The following is a 14,014-nucleotide window of genomic DNA, read 5'->3' as shown; positions in this document are numbered from 1 at the left end:
TATTCTGATTCTATAAGACACGCTGAATGAGCTTGATTTTAGAATGATTGGCCCTAAAATAATCGGTCCCAAATGCTCCATCGTCTGTGCATGCGTCTCGGCATGGGGGATCATCATGTTTCTGCTGCTTGGCGCATTCTTTCACGTTGAATCACCGGCACTGAGAGAAGACATCAGCCCCAGTAAGTTCTATTTTGATTTTTGCTAGTCATCAATCAAGTAATTTAAAAATTGTCGACGAAGGGAAATTGTCAATTGCTCGAAATTAAACCCCCGATTTCACGGACTTTTTTTATAGAAGATGACTCGAGGGAAGCCGTCTCGGAAGCGTACGCCAACACCGCCATCAACTGCTACATTACGGGTGCGATTTACGCCGGAACACTGGTTTTTGCCGGTTGGCAGGTCGCCGTCAATAATTCACGCACCTACCAGATGGCGTGAATGCGCTTATTGCCACTCACTAACTGAAAAAAAACGATGAAAAGACGAAAACCGGCCGGCTAGATCAAGGCCATTTATCATCACACTCTGTTCTTTGTCTCATTCATCCGCCAACACTCCCCACTCCTATAAACCAGCTTATTCTTATTCTTCTGTCGTAAAAATTTCAACATGTTAATTTGTCATTCAAACCCAAAAAGGCAAGAATTGCTTTCTCGCTATTTGAAAGTTATTCTTGCTTGAAATTTGTCTATTGCTTATAATTTATTCGTAAGCCTTTTTTTCGTCCTTTCAATCTGTCTACCCGACAGGTTTGAGGTTTTATGCCGGTCTTCTATGAAGACAGTTTTGATCTAAAATTTATCTAAATAAGAATATCTACTGTCCAGGAGCTATCAATTCTTCAAGGTGATTTTGGACAAAATCTATTAGCGATTCACGATCAGCTTCCCCAAGATTTACTTATTCATGAGCACTTGTGGGAAGAACACGCGTCCTTGACGTCCTTTTTATCCGCCCATTGTGTGTGCCCAAATCGGCAAAATTCTATTGATTTTTCGTTCCTTTTTTCCGTTATTTACCCAACTACACTACCACACTTCAGTGAAATTTAAATAAAGCTTTTGTGATGTCAAACAATGCCGTTTTTTGTTGGTAAGAAAACGCAGGGTTGATGGTTTTTGGTTGTTTTATTTAAAATTATACGCCGTTGAGCAGGCCACTTCTCTCCCCCGGCATTCCCGGTAGGTCGAAGTGGCGTGCCCAAGAAAAGTCGACGCAGTGATGCTGGTTGGTTCTTATTCCTAGAAAGTGTAGTAATAATTTGTGTAGATTTATGTACAACAGCAGTTGGAGTACGAAACAGAGTACAGAAGTGCGCTTTTGGTTGTGTTTCTTTAGAAAGCTGTTTAGAAGCATTTTCGGTGGACGATGGAAGGTCCGGACTCGTCGTACTCCTGCTTGGAGATCCACATCTGCTGGAAGGTAGAGAGGGAGGCGAGGATGGAGCCACCGATCCAGACGGAGTACTTTCGCTCTGGGGGAGCGATGATCTTGATCTTCATGGTGGATGGGGCGAGGGAAGTGATCTCCTTCTGCATTCGGTCGGCGATGCCGGGGTACATAGTGGTGCCTCCAGAAAGGACGGTGTTGGCGTAGAGATCCTTTCGGATATCGACGTCGCACTTCATGATGGAGTTGTAAGTGGTCTCGTGGATACCAGCGGACTCCATACCGAGGAAGGATGGCTGGAAGAGAGCCTCTGGGCATCGGAATCGCTCGTTGCCGATGGTAATGACCTGTAATTAACTGGTTAAACGAGCCGGGTGATTAAACAATTTTACCTGTCCGTCGGGGAGCTCGTAGCTCTTCTCGAGCGAGGAGGAGGAGGCGGCGGTGGCCATCTCCTGCTCGAAGTCAAGGGCGACGTAGCAAAGCTTCTCCTTGATGTCACGAACGATTTCTCGCTCAGCGGTGGTGGTGAAGGAGTAACCTCGCTCGGTGAGGATCTTCATGAGGTAGTCTGTAAGATCTCGGCCGGCCAAGTCGAGTCGGAGGATGGCGTGGGGAAGGGCGTAACCTTCGTAGATTGGGACGGTGTGGGAGACACCATCTCCGGAATCGAGGACGATACCGGTGGTTCGACCAGAGGCGTAGAGGGAGAGGACGGCCTGGATAGCGACGTACATGGCGGGGGTGTTGAAGGTCTCGAACATGATCTGGGTCATCTTCTCTCGGTTAGCCTTGGGGTTGAGTGGAGCCTCGGTAAGGAGGACGGGGTGTTCCTCTGGGGCGACTCGGAGCTCGTTGTAGAAGGTGTGATGCCAGATCTTCTCCATGTCGTCCCAGTTGGTGACGATACCGTGCTCGATTGGGTACTTCAAGGTGAGGATACCTCGCTTGGACTGAGCTTCGTCTCCGACGTAGGAGTCCTTCTGGCCCATACCGACCATAACACCCTGGTGTCGTGGTCGACCGACGATGGATGGGAAGACAGCTCGGGGAGCATCGTCACCAGCGAAACCGGCCTTGCACATACCTAGACAAAACAGTTAATTACCGAAATTTTTATAAGTTCTCTCGTAGAAAGTCTCTTTTAGTTGTTGCTCTTACCAGATCCGTTGTCAACAACGAGGGCAGCAACTTCATCGTCCATCATTTTGAGTTAAAAGGAAAGTGAGTTTTTTTTTTGGAAAAATAAGTTCACCAGGCGATCAGGAAAAGTGATCTGTGTCCGTTGAACTGCTACGGCTGCTCTTTATAAGTCTTGGAGGGAGCTCTCACCACCGATTGTGGCGCTTTCCATATTTGGAGATCGGGGCGCTCCGTTGCCCAAATATGGCAGTGCGCAGCTCCAATTGCCGAGCTCACAATCACCACCGCTCCTCTGCGCCCGTTGCTCGCATCTTGCTCTAGCAATCTTTGGCGTCACAGGCTATTCAGCCACTGACTGCACTCGATAAAGTTGATTAACCCACAGCACATTCACGGAATTACGATTCTTTTGCCATTGAAAATCTCCATCAATAGGTCCGGATAGAACCGTTTGTCTAGACAACTGGAATGTATAATCATTCAATAGACAAACATCCTCGCCTTTTCGAAAGATAAACCACCATTAACGTTCCTTGTTCATTGCCTCGTTTTGAACGATCGATTTTTCTTTGAATAGGGCTTTATTTTGTCTGAAAGTAAATCTTTTGTTCTCGAGCTTGAGCTTCACGAACTTGCTCGTAAAGCAACCGGGTTAGGAATAAATATATGTATCCGTAGTTCAACTTGTTTTAATGCGCTTTTAACATTTCAAAGATGCTGATTCAGTGGCGTTGCAATTTTCAAAGCAATCGACGGACCTCGTAAACGGTAAAAATCCGTTTACCTTCGCTATTGCCCGGATGTGTGGGATTTCAATAATCCCCGACTAGACGAAGTTACTGAAGTGGCTTTAGTAGAGGATACACCTATCCATAATATAGAGACGTGGTCTGCTTCGCAGCCGTGTCTGAATTCCCCTGAGGGGGAAATCATGATTCTGTCTGACGTGCAGCTTCAAGAGAGTGGCTTGGGATGAGCGAAGGTGCCCAAATTTGGGCACCAATTTTTACGACACGTGTACCCAGTGCTCAATTGACGTCAATCGGAATGAAAAACTGATATTTTCCGCTTCTTACTATGATTTTTTCGGATTTAGACGGAAAAGATAGAATGTAAGACAACGAGGCCAGGTGGATCGAGCGGCTCGGATCTACAGTCAAGTAAATTTGAAAAGCATAAAATTAAATATTTGCGTAAAAATGGCGGCGAAATATGGAGAACGTCAGAGATGATTTTTTACTATTTGCGTTTACGTTTTTCCGCAAACTTGGGATATTTACACGCCTGTGGGTTAGATTTCTACAGATATTCAAATGCATGCTATTTGCGGAATGTTTGCATTAGCTATGATTCCATTTATGGTCTTTAACGTAAAACTACGACTACTCAAATTTGATCAGCGGACACTTCCAATTCTCTTTCTAAAAGAGTAGATTCTTGCGAGCATAAACACTCATGTACGCGGTCTATTCTACAACTACAGAGCATGAATACTCGATAAAGACACTGTATTATTCAGGCGCGAAGAGGATAAATAATTTTCTCTCGAATAATTCAAGAGGCCACCGCAAAAGCCAGAAGCGGAAGCAGGTAGTGAGTTGGAAATTCTCCAGCTTGCACGGAATTCTTAATTAGCCCATTGTTGGCAAATTGGATACACGATGGCTTTATTGGCGCCAGTAAATCATGCCAGTACTGAGCTCGCACTCAGTCGACAAACGGTAACTTCGGTCCAGGGGAGCCACGCCCAAGTGGCACCTCTTCTGTGGCCCTCTGATCGTCCCGCCGGTAACACTTGTCCGATAAAATCACAAAAGTCAGACAAAAAACACAATCCCCGACCACTCTCACTGATTTGCTCAGGCGGAAATAAGTGGCAGTTGAGCTAATTAAACAAGCATTCTTTCTGCTAATTGGATCTGAGCCAGAGCATCTTCTCAAGGTCGAACTTTTTTCCAGTGCTTCAAGGAGAGTGGCCATTGTCCGCGGGTAAGTGATCGGTTTCCACAAGAAAGTTTATCAACTGCAACCGGCAACATTTTTATTCGAAGAACTCAATCCTCAAATGCTAATGTTTACTATCAAAATGACCTTTTTCCTACATTCCCGTTATGGCTATTTTATTCGCTCAATTTGACCGTTCGTTCGAGCATAAATTTCTCAAGCCCGACCTGTCTCTCGTCAAAAAATCAAAGCATCAAAGGCGTCCTCGAATAAAAGATTAGTTGAGCTTCATAAATCCACTGGTACCGACAAAAGATCAAACACGTCGAGTATTGACGGCCTCTTACTCCTGTTTATGTCGAAAACAAGATCCCATCCGTTTAACACCGGAAATATGAAAAGGTTTTATTTCTTCTCCGGTTCGGAATAAACCTGTCGCAGTCGGGAAAATCCTTCCGGTTTCATCCTTTTTACGCGAAATCCCGTCTCGAAAGGATATCCAAAAGTTGAACAAAAGCTTTGGTTCCAAAAGGGTGATTGAGGAGTGGTCGTCATTTGCCCAAGTCGTCATCTGCCCAAGTCGTCATCTGCCCAAGATCGTCATCTGCCCAACTTGGGTAAATGACGACCTGGGTGAATGACGATGTAATTGAAGTCAAAATTTAATACAGTGGATTAAATTGGTGGAGGTTAATAGGTTGCCACAGACTACTCGCAGGATGTGGGCCTCTTATCACATCAAATTCGAAAGTTTTTCTTTAAAAAACAATTTCATCTGCTATAATCTGGGACATTCGCAGTGCGAGATTCGCACCGTATCGAAAAGCAAGGTGTGGGTATACCCTTTCTGAGCAAGGCTTACTAACGCTTGGCGTCGGAAAATGGTGCAAATTTAGTCGGTTTTTTTGTTTAGTCTGAATTTCAGATGAAATTTAGTTTGAATTGATTGAATTAAAATGTCGATGCGGAACAGTCCCACTGGAACCAAGGGTACTCCGCAGCCGAGTCTCGTGAAAAAGTACACAAAAGTTATGAATCTCTCCCGGAAGCCAACTCCAAGAATGGTTGAGACTCTACCGTAGGGTATTCAGGAGATTTTTAAGAAAGACTTTCTCTTACTATTTTTCTGATCGAGGCCTAATCGAGTAAATCTTTGCAATCAAAAAATATCGACCGGACTTCCGGACTTGTACAGTGATGAGTCCGCTCCTGTGAAACACAAAAAAGTGATTTTCAAATTTAAATTCAATTACAGATCGTCTTTCACCTAAGATCGTCATTTGCCCAAGTTGGGCAGATGACGACTTGCGCAGATGACGACTTGGGCAAATGACGACTTGGGCAAATGACGACCACTCTGATTGAGAAGCAATAAAGACGACAATAACCTGCGTTGATTCACTCTTTATATTATGCTCAAATGTCGTTAATCAACTAATTAATGAGCTAAGCTGATTCTGGGCTTTTTGATAACTATCAGATTTTACTTTGAACATTCTCCTCTGGAAAATATCAGACTCTTCCAGGATGCGCCGTTCTTCCATCAAGAGCGGGGCCTCCACGTAAGAGTCCTCCGCGAACTTCAGTTTGCGATTATTTCATTCTAGCGTTGATCTTTCCAAAATAATCACTTGACTGTTTGACAAACTTTGACTAACTGAAAAAATAAAGAGTAAAATTCAGAAAAATGTACAGACACTCATGTCGGCACTTGTCCCTTTCGCAGAGTTTGAGCAAGCGAGGAAAGATCAAGAAGATCATCCTCAATAGAGTTGGAGAACAAGAGTTCAACCACAACGAAATCACTAACCAGTCAGCTGAAACTGTTGAAGACGAAAGTCCTCTTGCAATTTATGGTGAGCTGGCGCACACTCAGCCAGTCTATGCGAATGTCTTTCCGACGAAATATGGCGTCAAGAATTCGTTCGATACGATGGGGCACTATTTGTACTCAAACCAGAACAGAATTAACCCTTATGATAGCTTCGAACTTATGTGAGAAAAATGTTTATTTCTGCCGCTATATTATTTTAGTAACAAAATGCCCTACAAGGCCCCACGAACGCAAGAAGAAGTAGCAGCGCGAAACGAAGAGCTAGAAAAGAACATTGAAGAGTTCGACAAAAACTTTGGAGCCGTTTACGATTCATCGAGCATCAGAAAGAACTGGATGAAGAATCTTCAGAAGTTGTCATCGAGAATTACCGGCAGTAGCAATATCACAGAAAATCTCTACTCAAAAGATATTGAAAGCAACTTTTGGAAGCGGTTTTTAGTCAATTCGCCGTATCATATGTTTGGCAGGGCCGAATGCTGGGATATTTATGAACGAGCTCATCAGGTAACCAATTATTTTTTCGATTTCTTCTTCATAACTCCATTCAGGCAATGAAGAGAGAAAACTGGGGCAACCAAGTCAGCCAAGTTGGAAAAGACGCCCTTGACGGATTGACCGCAGGGCCCTTCAAACACAAAATTCTCAAAGAAGTTGAAAACGCAACGATAGAATGGGAACTCGTAGAAGTTAACTCCGGCTCGTTAAAAGAACCGGTGCTTCTTTCCTTGGACGTGTCTGATAGTCGGTACGAAGCTGCTGATGGAACCAAGGTAGAGAAACAAATTGATAAATATCGGTGAAACTCGTTTTAGTATACTTTTGCGACAGTGAGATTACAGTCGAAGCAGCGGCTGAAAGTGTGGGATAGAATGGGCAACCCAGTTATTGAAGATCAAGAGCCTCGAGACGTCGATGAAATCGTTACTTTTGTACACATGGTTCCCGATCCAAGCTTCCGCGGCTGGCTCATTTGGGACAAGGTTCATCCTCTGAACTTTCTACATTCTATTTATAATTTTAGGAAAATTACTCGGGCTTTGAAATTCCAAATTCGAACAAAACAACCGTCGTGGCTAGACAAAAAGAAATCGTCGACGATGCGGACAACTTTTTAAAACAGCAAATGCACTCGAGCTACAACCACTGGACTGGCGACAAAGATTACTTGCACGACAGACGACGAGAGTATTATCACAAAGGATGGAACTACGGCGGTACTCAAGAATCCGAAAGTATAGCGGGCGAAGGTAAAAAAGTTGATTTTCAAAAAAATATCTTTTTCAGGTGGTTTGGAGCACCAAATGAAGTCGATGGTGTATTACGAAAACAAGCATCCGTCGATGGCTAAGCGACGACTTTTGTACGCTGGTTTGCCGATGGAGTTAGACGGGACTCCGTGGGAGCTTCATTTGAAGCGAAAACGCGCTTTGATTCATTACAAGAGAGAATCTGGAGATCTACCAAAGAAGAACTATTCTAATGTTTGGACTCCTAAAGGACGCCGCCCAACCTAATTTAATAACTACTCTTCCATCTATGAATTAACTTGAATTTAGAATGAAAGTCGTGATTCAACGCGTTTCCAGAGCCTGCGTCCGAGTAGAGAACGAAGTCGTTGGTCAGATTCAGAAAGGACTTTGTGTTCTTGGCAGGTGCGCATTGATCGAGTTCAGAAAATCTAAAATAATCGCTTTTACAGTCGGCGTGCACAAGACGGACACAGACTTCGATGCTAAATGGATCGCTAAAAAGTTGTTGGCAGTAAGGCTTTTTGAAAGTGATGACGGAAAGACGTGGAACAAGAGCGCCAAGGATCATGGATACGGAATTCTAGCTGTCTCTCAATTCACCCTGTATGCCTTTTTGAAGGTTTGCCGGACGGGCATAATGATTTTAATGAAAAATTCTAGGGAAACAAACCCGATTTCCATCTCGCAATGGGTGGCGACGAAGCGAAGCGACTCTTCGATTTGGTCGTTTCTGAGATGAAACAGAATTACCAAGGTTTTCCTCAAAATAATTTCATAATGACATTCTTCTGTTTAGATAATAAAATTGAAACTGGTGTATTTGGAGCGATGATGGAAGTGGACATAGTCAACGATGGCCCAGTGACTATTGAATTCGACTCCACCGAATCCCGACCAAAGAAATAGACAATTTGAAGGGCAGTCAATTATGAACTGGCGGTGTTCTTATTCAGAATGGATTTGATAGGAGCTTACTCTGACTCGGACTCAGAAGAAGAACAGCCGGAGGTAGAAGCAGAAGAACCAGAAGTACAAAAGGTCAAGCCAAAAGTGAGACTGCCTCCACCAGACCTGACCACTGCGTCAACTCGAGCAGATGAAGTGAAGAAAGTTATTTACAGATCGCAAGTAGAGTACTTGCTGAGTTTCTCAAAAATAACTGTTGTGTCTGTAGGACTCCGTCTTTGTCAGCAACTACGATCGAGAAGAGCAAGCAGCGCGCAAAGTTTTGGGTAAACAGAAGGATTTTTAACAAAGATTAATCTTTTTAGAGCAACATGTCGCACTCACTGACAATCAAGCGCACAAGTTTGAGAAAGAACGAGACGGGAAGAAGATTTGCTGGAATTTCAGGAAAGGGCGATGCTATAAAGGTCACAATTGCCCGCTATATCACGACGGCGATTTGAAGAATACAGTAGTAGCAGAGAAAAACATTGACCAGCACGTCCGGTATTGGCTTCAATAACATTTCAATCAGCTATTAAATACTCAGAATTGCGAATCGAGGTCCAAGCGACAGTGATATGAAGCGCTTGCTCGCAGCTGATCATGCAGACGATGAGCCAGGTCAAATCGCTAGAAAGAAGAAGCGGCATGGACTGACTGACAAACTTGCTCCTGTGAAAGGAGCGATGAAGAATCTGGAAGAGCTCGATCGAAAGCGAAATCCTCACAGATACATGCCCCAAAAACTGCCCGATAATGCTGTGATAAAACAGTTTCCAAAATAGTCAACATTTTTTATCACAAAACTATTTATACAAAAATTCAGAATGGGCGCAGGAAAGCGAAGATGAGTAATCAGAACTCAATTGTCAGCGATCTCGATGTTCGCCTTCACATTTCGGCGTTTTCTAGGACAAAGGGGAAGGAATACTTTGTCAAATTCTTGTGCATCGTTTTCTTTCCCCTTTTGCCCTTGATTTTCTACTGGAAACCGTCTTGGTGGGCGCATGCAGCATTCCAAAAGTGTTCATTAAAAACTGCAACGCATATTTTCGTCAAACGTGGCGAAATAGAAGAGCTTGTTCCTGTCCAAATCATCAAGGCGGATGGCTCGCTTACTAACGCAACGACGCAGAATGTTTCCAGCTCTCTTGATAAGACAATGTTGGTAGAAGAGAACACAGAGTCGAGGTTATTCAAGTTCGGCGCTGTTCGATTCTTCTGGAATGAGAGTGAAAACAATTTTATGCGACAAGTCGCGCTTGAGAGTGGGCATTCCATTCAAGAAGTTGTATCGGGATTTTCGGAAGGGTTGACATCTTCGCAGCGCAATCAGCGACTCTCAAGATATGGCGCTAATACAATCGAAATCGAAGTAAAGTCTTACTTTGCCTTGCTCATCGAGGAAGTGCTCAATCCGTTCTATATCTTCCAAATCTTCTCCATCGTCCTTTGGGGCATTGAAGAGTATTTTTATTACGCTGGAGCTATTTTGGTTATAACAATTGTTTCAATTACCATCTCTCTCTACAAGACAAAAAAGCAATCACAGGATTTGCACGATATGGTCACAGGTTCCAGCATCGTTCAACGTTTTAATCAAGATATTGGGCAGTGGGTGGCTGTAGACTCGAGGGAGCTGGTTCCAGGCGATCTCGTCAAGGTTGAAGCTGGGCCTGTTCAAGCTGACATGTTATTTATCAATGGTACGGCGATTGTAAATGAAGCGATGTTAACTGGAGAGTCAGCTCCTGAGCAGAAAGAACCACCGACCGGTATCACTGGCTTTTATTCTCCAGAAAAACATAGACGGCACACTCTTTTCGCTGGAACGAATGTTATCCAAGCCAGGGCGCCTAGCAGTCAACCTGTTTGCACAGCGGTTGTGATCCGGACCGGTTTCTATACTGCCAAAGGCGACCTCGTCCGGTCGATTCTTTTCCCCTCTCCAGTTGGGTTTGGCTTTTACGAAGATGCGATCAAGTTTATTGGCATTTTGGCAATTCTAGCCCTAATCGGAGACGTTTACAGCACTTGGCTATTTCTCTCCCGAGGAGATAACATTAAGAAGGCTATCCTTCGCGTGCTCGATTTAATAACTGTAGTCGTTCCACCTTCTCTCCCCGCTGCGATGACTGTGGGTACGGTTTACTCACAGTCAAGGCTGAAAAAAGATCATATCTTCTGCATTTCACCGGGGAGAATCAATGTTGCTGGCAAGATTAAAGTATGTTGTTTCGATAAAACTGGAACACTGACAGAAGATGGTTTGCACTTTCATGCTGTTTTAAGTGCAGATACCATGACTGAGAAAATTTTTCAAAAGCCATCAATTGAGCTCGGGCAATCTTCACTGCTTCTTCACGCGTTAGCAACATGCCACTCGATCAGTTACGTTGACAAGGAAATGATTGGGGATCCGCTTGATATAAAGATGTTCTCGTCGACTGGATGGGAGTACGAAGACTCCAGTGAAAACGAGAAGCTCGAGTATCCAACTGTTAAACCGCCTTTAGGTGGATTGAAAGGACTTAAAATTTCAATCGTTCGTAACTTCCCATTCTCATCGGACCTTCAAAGACAGTCCGTCATTGTTAAAAACGATCTACAAGAACACCCCTTCATTTTTCTCAAGGTTAGTTTGAATGTCACTAAAGAGGCATTAATTACGTTTTCAGGGCGCTCCCGAGATGGTAGCATCCAAATGTACCTCTGTTCCAGTGAACTTTACGACAGAACTAGAGAAACTTACTCGTCGGGGCTACAGAGTACTAGCACTTGCTGGGCGGGAGATTAAACAATCAATGGATGAGATTCAGAAAATAGAAAGAGACGATTGCGAAAACAATTTGAATCTACTTGGCTTACTCGTTATGCAGGTTACCAGATATTTTCAATCACAGAATGCTCATTTTTTCTTTTAGAATCAGCTGAAAGACGCATCTGCTCCCACCCTTGCAGAGCTTGCCGCTGCCAGTATTCGAACAGTCATGGTTACTGGTGACAATTTACTTACTGCGATTGCTGTTGCACGAGATTGCGAACTCATTCCAACTACGTGTCCAGTAATGAAAGTCTCTGTCTCTGGATCGCCTCCTCAAATTCAATTTACGCCGGAGACTCCTCAATCAGGCCAGCCCGAGCAAGTTCCGCTTCAAGATCAGACTATCGAAAGAACACCCCTAGAAAGTATTGTGTCATTTAGAAATACCCATTTCAAAATTGATAATTATAGATGGCATGAGCAAGAATAACTGGCGCCTCGCAGTAACGGGCAAGTACTGGCAACTACTTCGCGATAATTTCCCGGAGGAACTGCCTTACATCGTTCAACGAGGAGCAATTTTCGCACGAATGTCCCCCGATCAGAAAGCGCAGTTGATAGAAGAGCTTCAAAAAATCGACTATCAAGTGATCATGTGTGGCGACGGTGCTAACGATTGTGCGGCTTTAAAATTGGCCAACGTTGGCGTCAGTCTTAGCGAAAGTGAAGCCTCCGTTGCTGCTCCGTTTACTGCCTCGTGTGGCGATATCAGGTATTTTTCAAATAGCTGGGACTGATTAAAAACAGGAAATAAGTTGCATACCCATTTTGTTGCGGCAAGGAAGAGCAGCATTGATCACCTCTTTTGGCACGTTCAAGTACATGGCACTGTACAGTCTAATCCAGTATGTTTCCGTGCTCATCTTGTACACTTTCGATTCTAACCTTGGAGACATGGAATTCCTGTGGATTGATCTTGGTATCACAACCACCGTCGCCATTTTCATGTCGAACAACGACGCCTGGCCTATTTTGGTAAATACATCTATCAAGAAAATATATTCATTTGAATTTATTTAGGTTAAAAAGCGTCCACCTGGATCACTTTTGAATCCGACTATTTTGATGAGTTTGATTCTTCAAGTCATTGTCGTCGTCGCCATCCAAGCCTTTGTCACAGTCGGTGAGTACTCAATCTTTTTTCAAATGATAAGTAATTTAAAAATAGATGTCCTCAACAAATCATGGTACGTCCCTGCAAAAGTGAACATTACCTCTGAAGACGAAGATATCATTGGGATGGTGAACACGGCTATTTTCTCTGTTTCGGCGTTTCAGTACCTCATTCTTTCTTTCGTCTTTTCGCAAGGGCCGCCTTATCGTACTCGCATTTGGAAAAATCTTCCTTTTCTCTTCTGTCTTGTAAGCTTGACAATAATGACCGCGATTATCTGCATCTGGCCTTCGCTTGAAATTACTAGAGGTAAGTTCTCTTTGATTCCTTGGTTTCTATCTCGTTTTTAGCTTTTGAACTCGCGATCTATAACAAGGACTGGGGAGAAGAAAACATAGGAACCGTTTAATTTGATTTCGATATATATAGATTTTTTGTTTATTGAATCTTCGTTAACAGTTTTAAAATATATTTTGAACGGGGAAAAGTATCTGAAAGCGAAGCTGTGCCAATTTTTTATCGAGTCAGCTTGATGTTTCTAGTGGCAATCCACTTCGTGATAGCCTATGCGATCGAAGAACTCATCTCCACCTCCAAACTTGTGCACAAGTTACTCAACATAATTCGCCGCAAGAAACTTCCGAAGAGCAAGTTCAAACGTCTCGAGATCGAAATTCAGACGCGCAACTCGTGGATTAGCTCCAGTACGATTTAATGCAAGCCCAAGCTTTTAAGAAACTCGCTCGCCACAGCCAAAAACACAGCCAATATTATTTACCGCAGCTTTTTACCTATTTATATAATCTTCTATTAATACAATCGTTAAGATTTCTATTCCTCTGCTCCGTTCCTTCAACTCCCTCCCGAATAACAAAAAAACTTCTTTATTTTCTGTAATCACCATTGTGCAATTCAATACAATGCTACCATTCGAGCCCTGTGTACCTACTTTTGTTATTTATTTTCAGTACTACTTCTAACCAAAAAGTGTTACACAAACTTTATATTTATTTGCATATTTAAATAAATCAGCATATACTCTATAATCCTCAGTAATAATGCATGAAATCGATATTTATGCATTTTTGGGATTTTAATCGTTAAATGACATCTGTAGTTAAATGAGTTCGTTTATTGCAGGCTTAACGTTTTCGGAACAGAAATTCCATCATCAGAGCAAGTTGCTTGCATAAAAACTTGACGATCTTTAATGAAAGGAGAGACTGACCTTGTCTTGTAAGAAAAATGAACTCATTGATCTGAGTCTCACTGATCTCATTGAATGAGTTCATTTTTCTTACAAGAAGAAGAAAGGTCAGTCTCTCCTTTCATTAAAGATCGTCAAGTTTTTATGCAAGCAACTTTTCTGATGATGGAATTTCTGTTCCGAAAACGTTAAACTCGCAATAAACGAACTCATTTTTGGGATTGCTTATATTTTGTTCTGGGTATTTTATATTAGTATCGATAGTCATTACGCATTAAATTTTGGTCTCGGCGTGCTCCTGTTTGCATTTCTATGAGTCTGACTAGACTATGACCTTGTGCGCCTGGCAAAT

General features: G+C 43.1%; 6 protein-coding genes across 6 annotated transcripts; 5 read left to right on the top strand and 1 right to left on the bottom strand.

Annotated features, from left to right (window-relative positions):
- The first annotated feature begins 18 nt into the window (after positions 1-18).
- Positions 19-1,571, top strand: LOC145703818 (ribonuclease kappa-B-like). The gene is made up of 2 exons (XM_081781212.1): positions 19-182; positions 299-1,571. The coding sequence occupies exons 1-2, from the start codon at positions 44-46 to the stop codon at positions 442-444; spliced, it is 285 nt and encodes a 94-aa protein (XP_081637338.1). The 5' UTR covers positions 19-43; the 3' UTR covers positions 445-1,571.
- LOC145703816 (actin-3) lies at positions 1,115-2,776 on the bottom strand. Its single transcript, XM_081781207.1, has 3 exons — positions 2,557-2,776; positions 1,788-2,482; positions 1,115-1,742 (listed from the first exon to the last, which is right to left on the bottom strand). The coding sequence occupies exons 1-3, from the start codon at positions 2,600-2,602 to the stop codon at positions 1,353-1,355; spliced, it is 1,131 nt and encodes a 376-aa protein (XP_081637333.1). The 5' UTR covers positions 2,603-2,776; the 3' UTR covers positions 1,115-1,352.
- Positions 2,777-6,168: 3,392 nt separating this feature from the next.
- On the top strand, positions 6,169-7,855 carry LOC145706081 (uncharacterized). The gene is made up of 6 exons (XM_081783596.1): positions 6,169-6,477; positions 6,517-6,823; positions 6,868-7,089; positions 7,132-7,299; positions 7,341-7,566; positions 7,604-7,855. Exons 1-6 carry the CDS (start codon positions 6,170-6,172, stop codon positions 7,831-7,833), a joined length of 1,461 nt encoding a protein of 486 aa, XP_081639722.1. The 5' UTR covers position 6,169; the 3' UTR covers positions 7,834-7,855.
- Positions 7,855-8,502, top strand: LOC145706084 (D-aminoacyl-tRNA deacylase-like). Its single transcript, XM_081783598.1, has 4 exons — positions 7,855-7,967; positions 8,019-8,188; positions 8,230-8,323; positions 8,366-8,502. The coding sequence occupies exons 1-4, from the start codon at positions 7,877-7,879 to the stop codon at positions 8,473-8,475; spliced, it is 465 nt and encodes a 154-aa protein (XP_081639724.1). The 5' UTR covers positions 7,855-7,876; the 3' UTR covers positions 8,476-8,502.
- LOC145706083 (uncharacterized) lies at positions 8,446-9,328 on the top strand. The gene is made up of 4 exons (XM_081783597.1): positions 8,446-8,697; positions 8,744-8,801; positions 8,841-9,021; positions 9,065-9,328. The coding sequence occupies exons 1-4, from the start codon at positions 8,524-8,526 to the stop codon at positions 9,300-9,302; spliced, it is 651 nt and encodes a 216-aa protein (XP_081639723.1). The 5' UTR covers positions 8,446-8,523; the 3' UTR covers positions 9,303-9,328.
- An 18-nt stretch (positions 9,329-9,346) lies between these two features.
- LOC145706080 (polyamine-transporting ATPase 13A3-like) lies at positions 9,347-13,389 on the top strand. Its single transcript, XM_081783595.1, has 10 exons — positions 9,347-11,152; positions 11,196-11,396; positions 11,442-11,706; positions 11,753-12,053; positions 12,097-12,316; positions 12,362-12,464; positions 12,510-12,764; positions 12,806-12,853; positions 12,944-13,159; positions 13,283-13,389. The coding sequence occupies exons 1-10, from the start codon at positions 9,365-9,367 to the stop codon at positions 13,324-13,326; spliced, it is 3,441 nt and encodes a 1,146-aa protein (XP_081639721.1). The 5' UTR covers positions 9,347-9,364; the 3' UTR covers positions 13,327-13,389.
- The last annotated feature ends 625 nt before the right edge of the window (positions 13,390-14,014 follow it).

Source organism: Oikopleura dioica, chromosome PAR (assembly GCF_907165135.1).
Source record: "Oikopleura dioica chromosome PAR, OKI2018_I68_1.0, whole genome shotgun sequence".
Taxonomy (NCBI): domain Eukaryota; kingdom Metazoa; phylum Chordata; class Appendicularia; order Copelata; family Oikopleuridae; genus Oikopleura; species Oikopleura dioica.
This window is presented reverse-complemented; position numbering and strand designations above follow the sequence as displayed.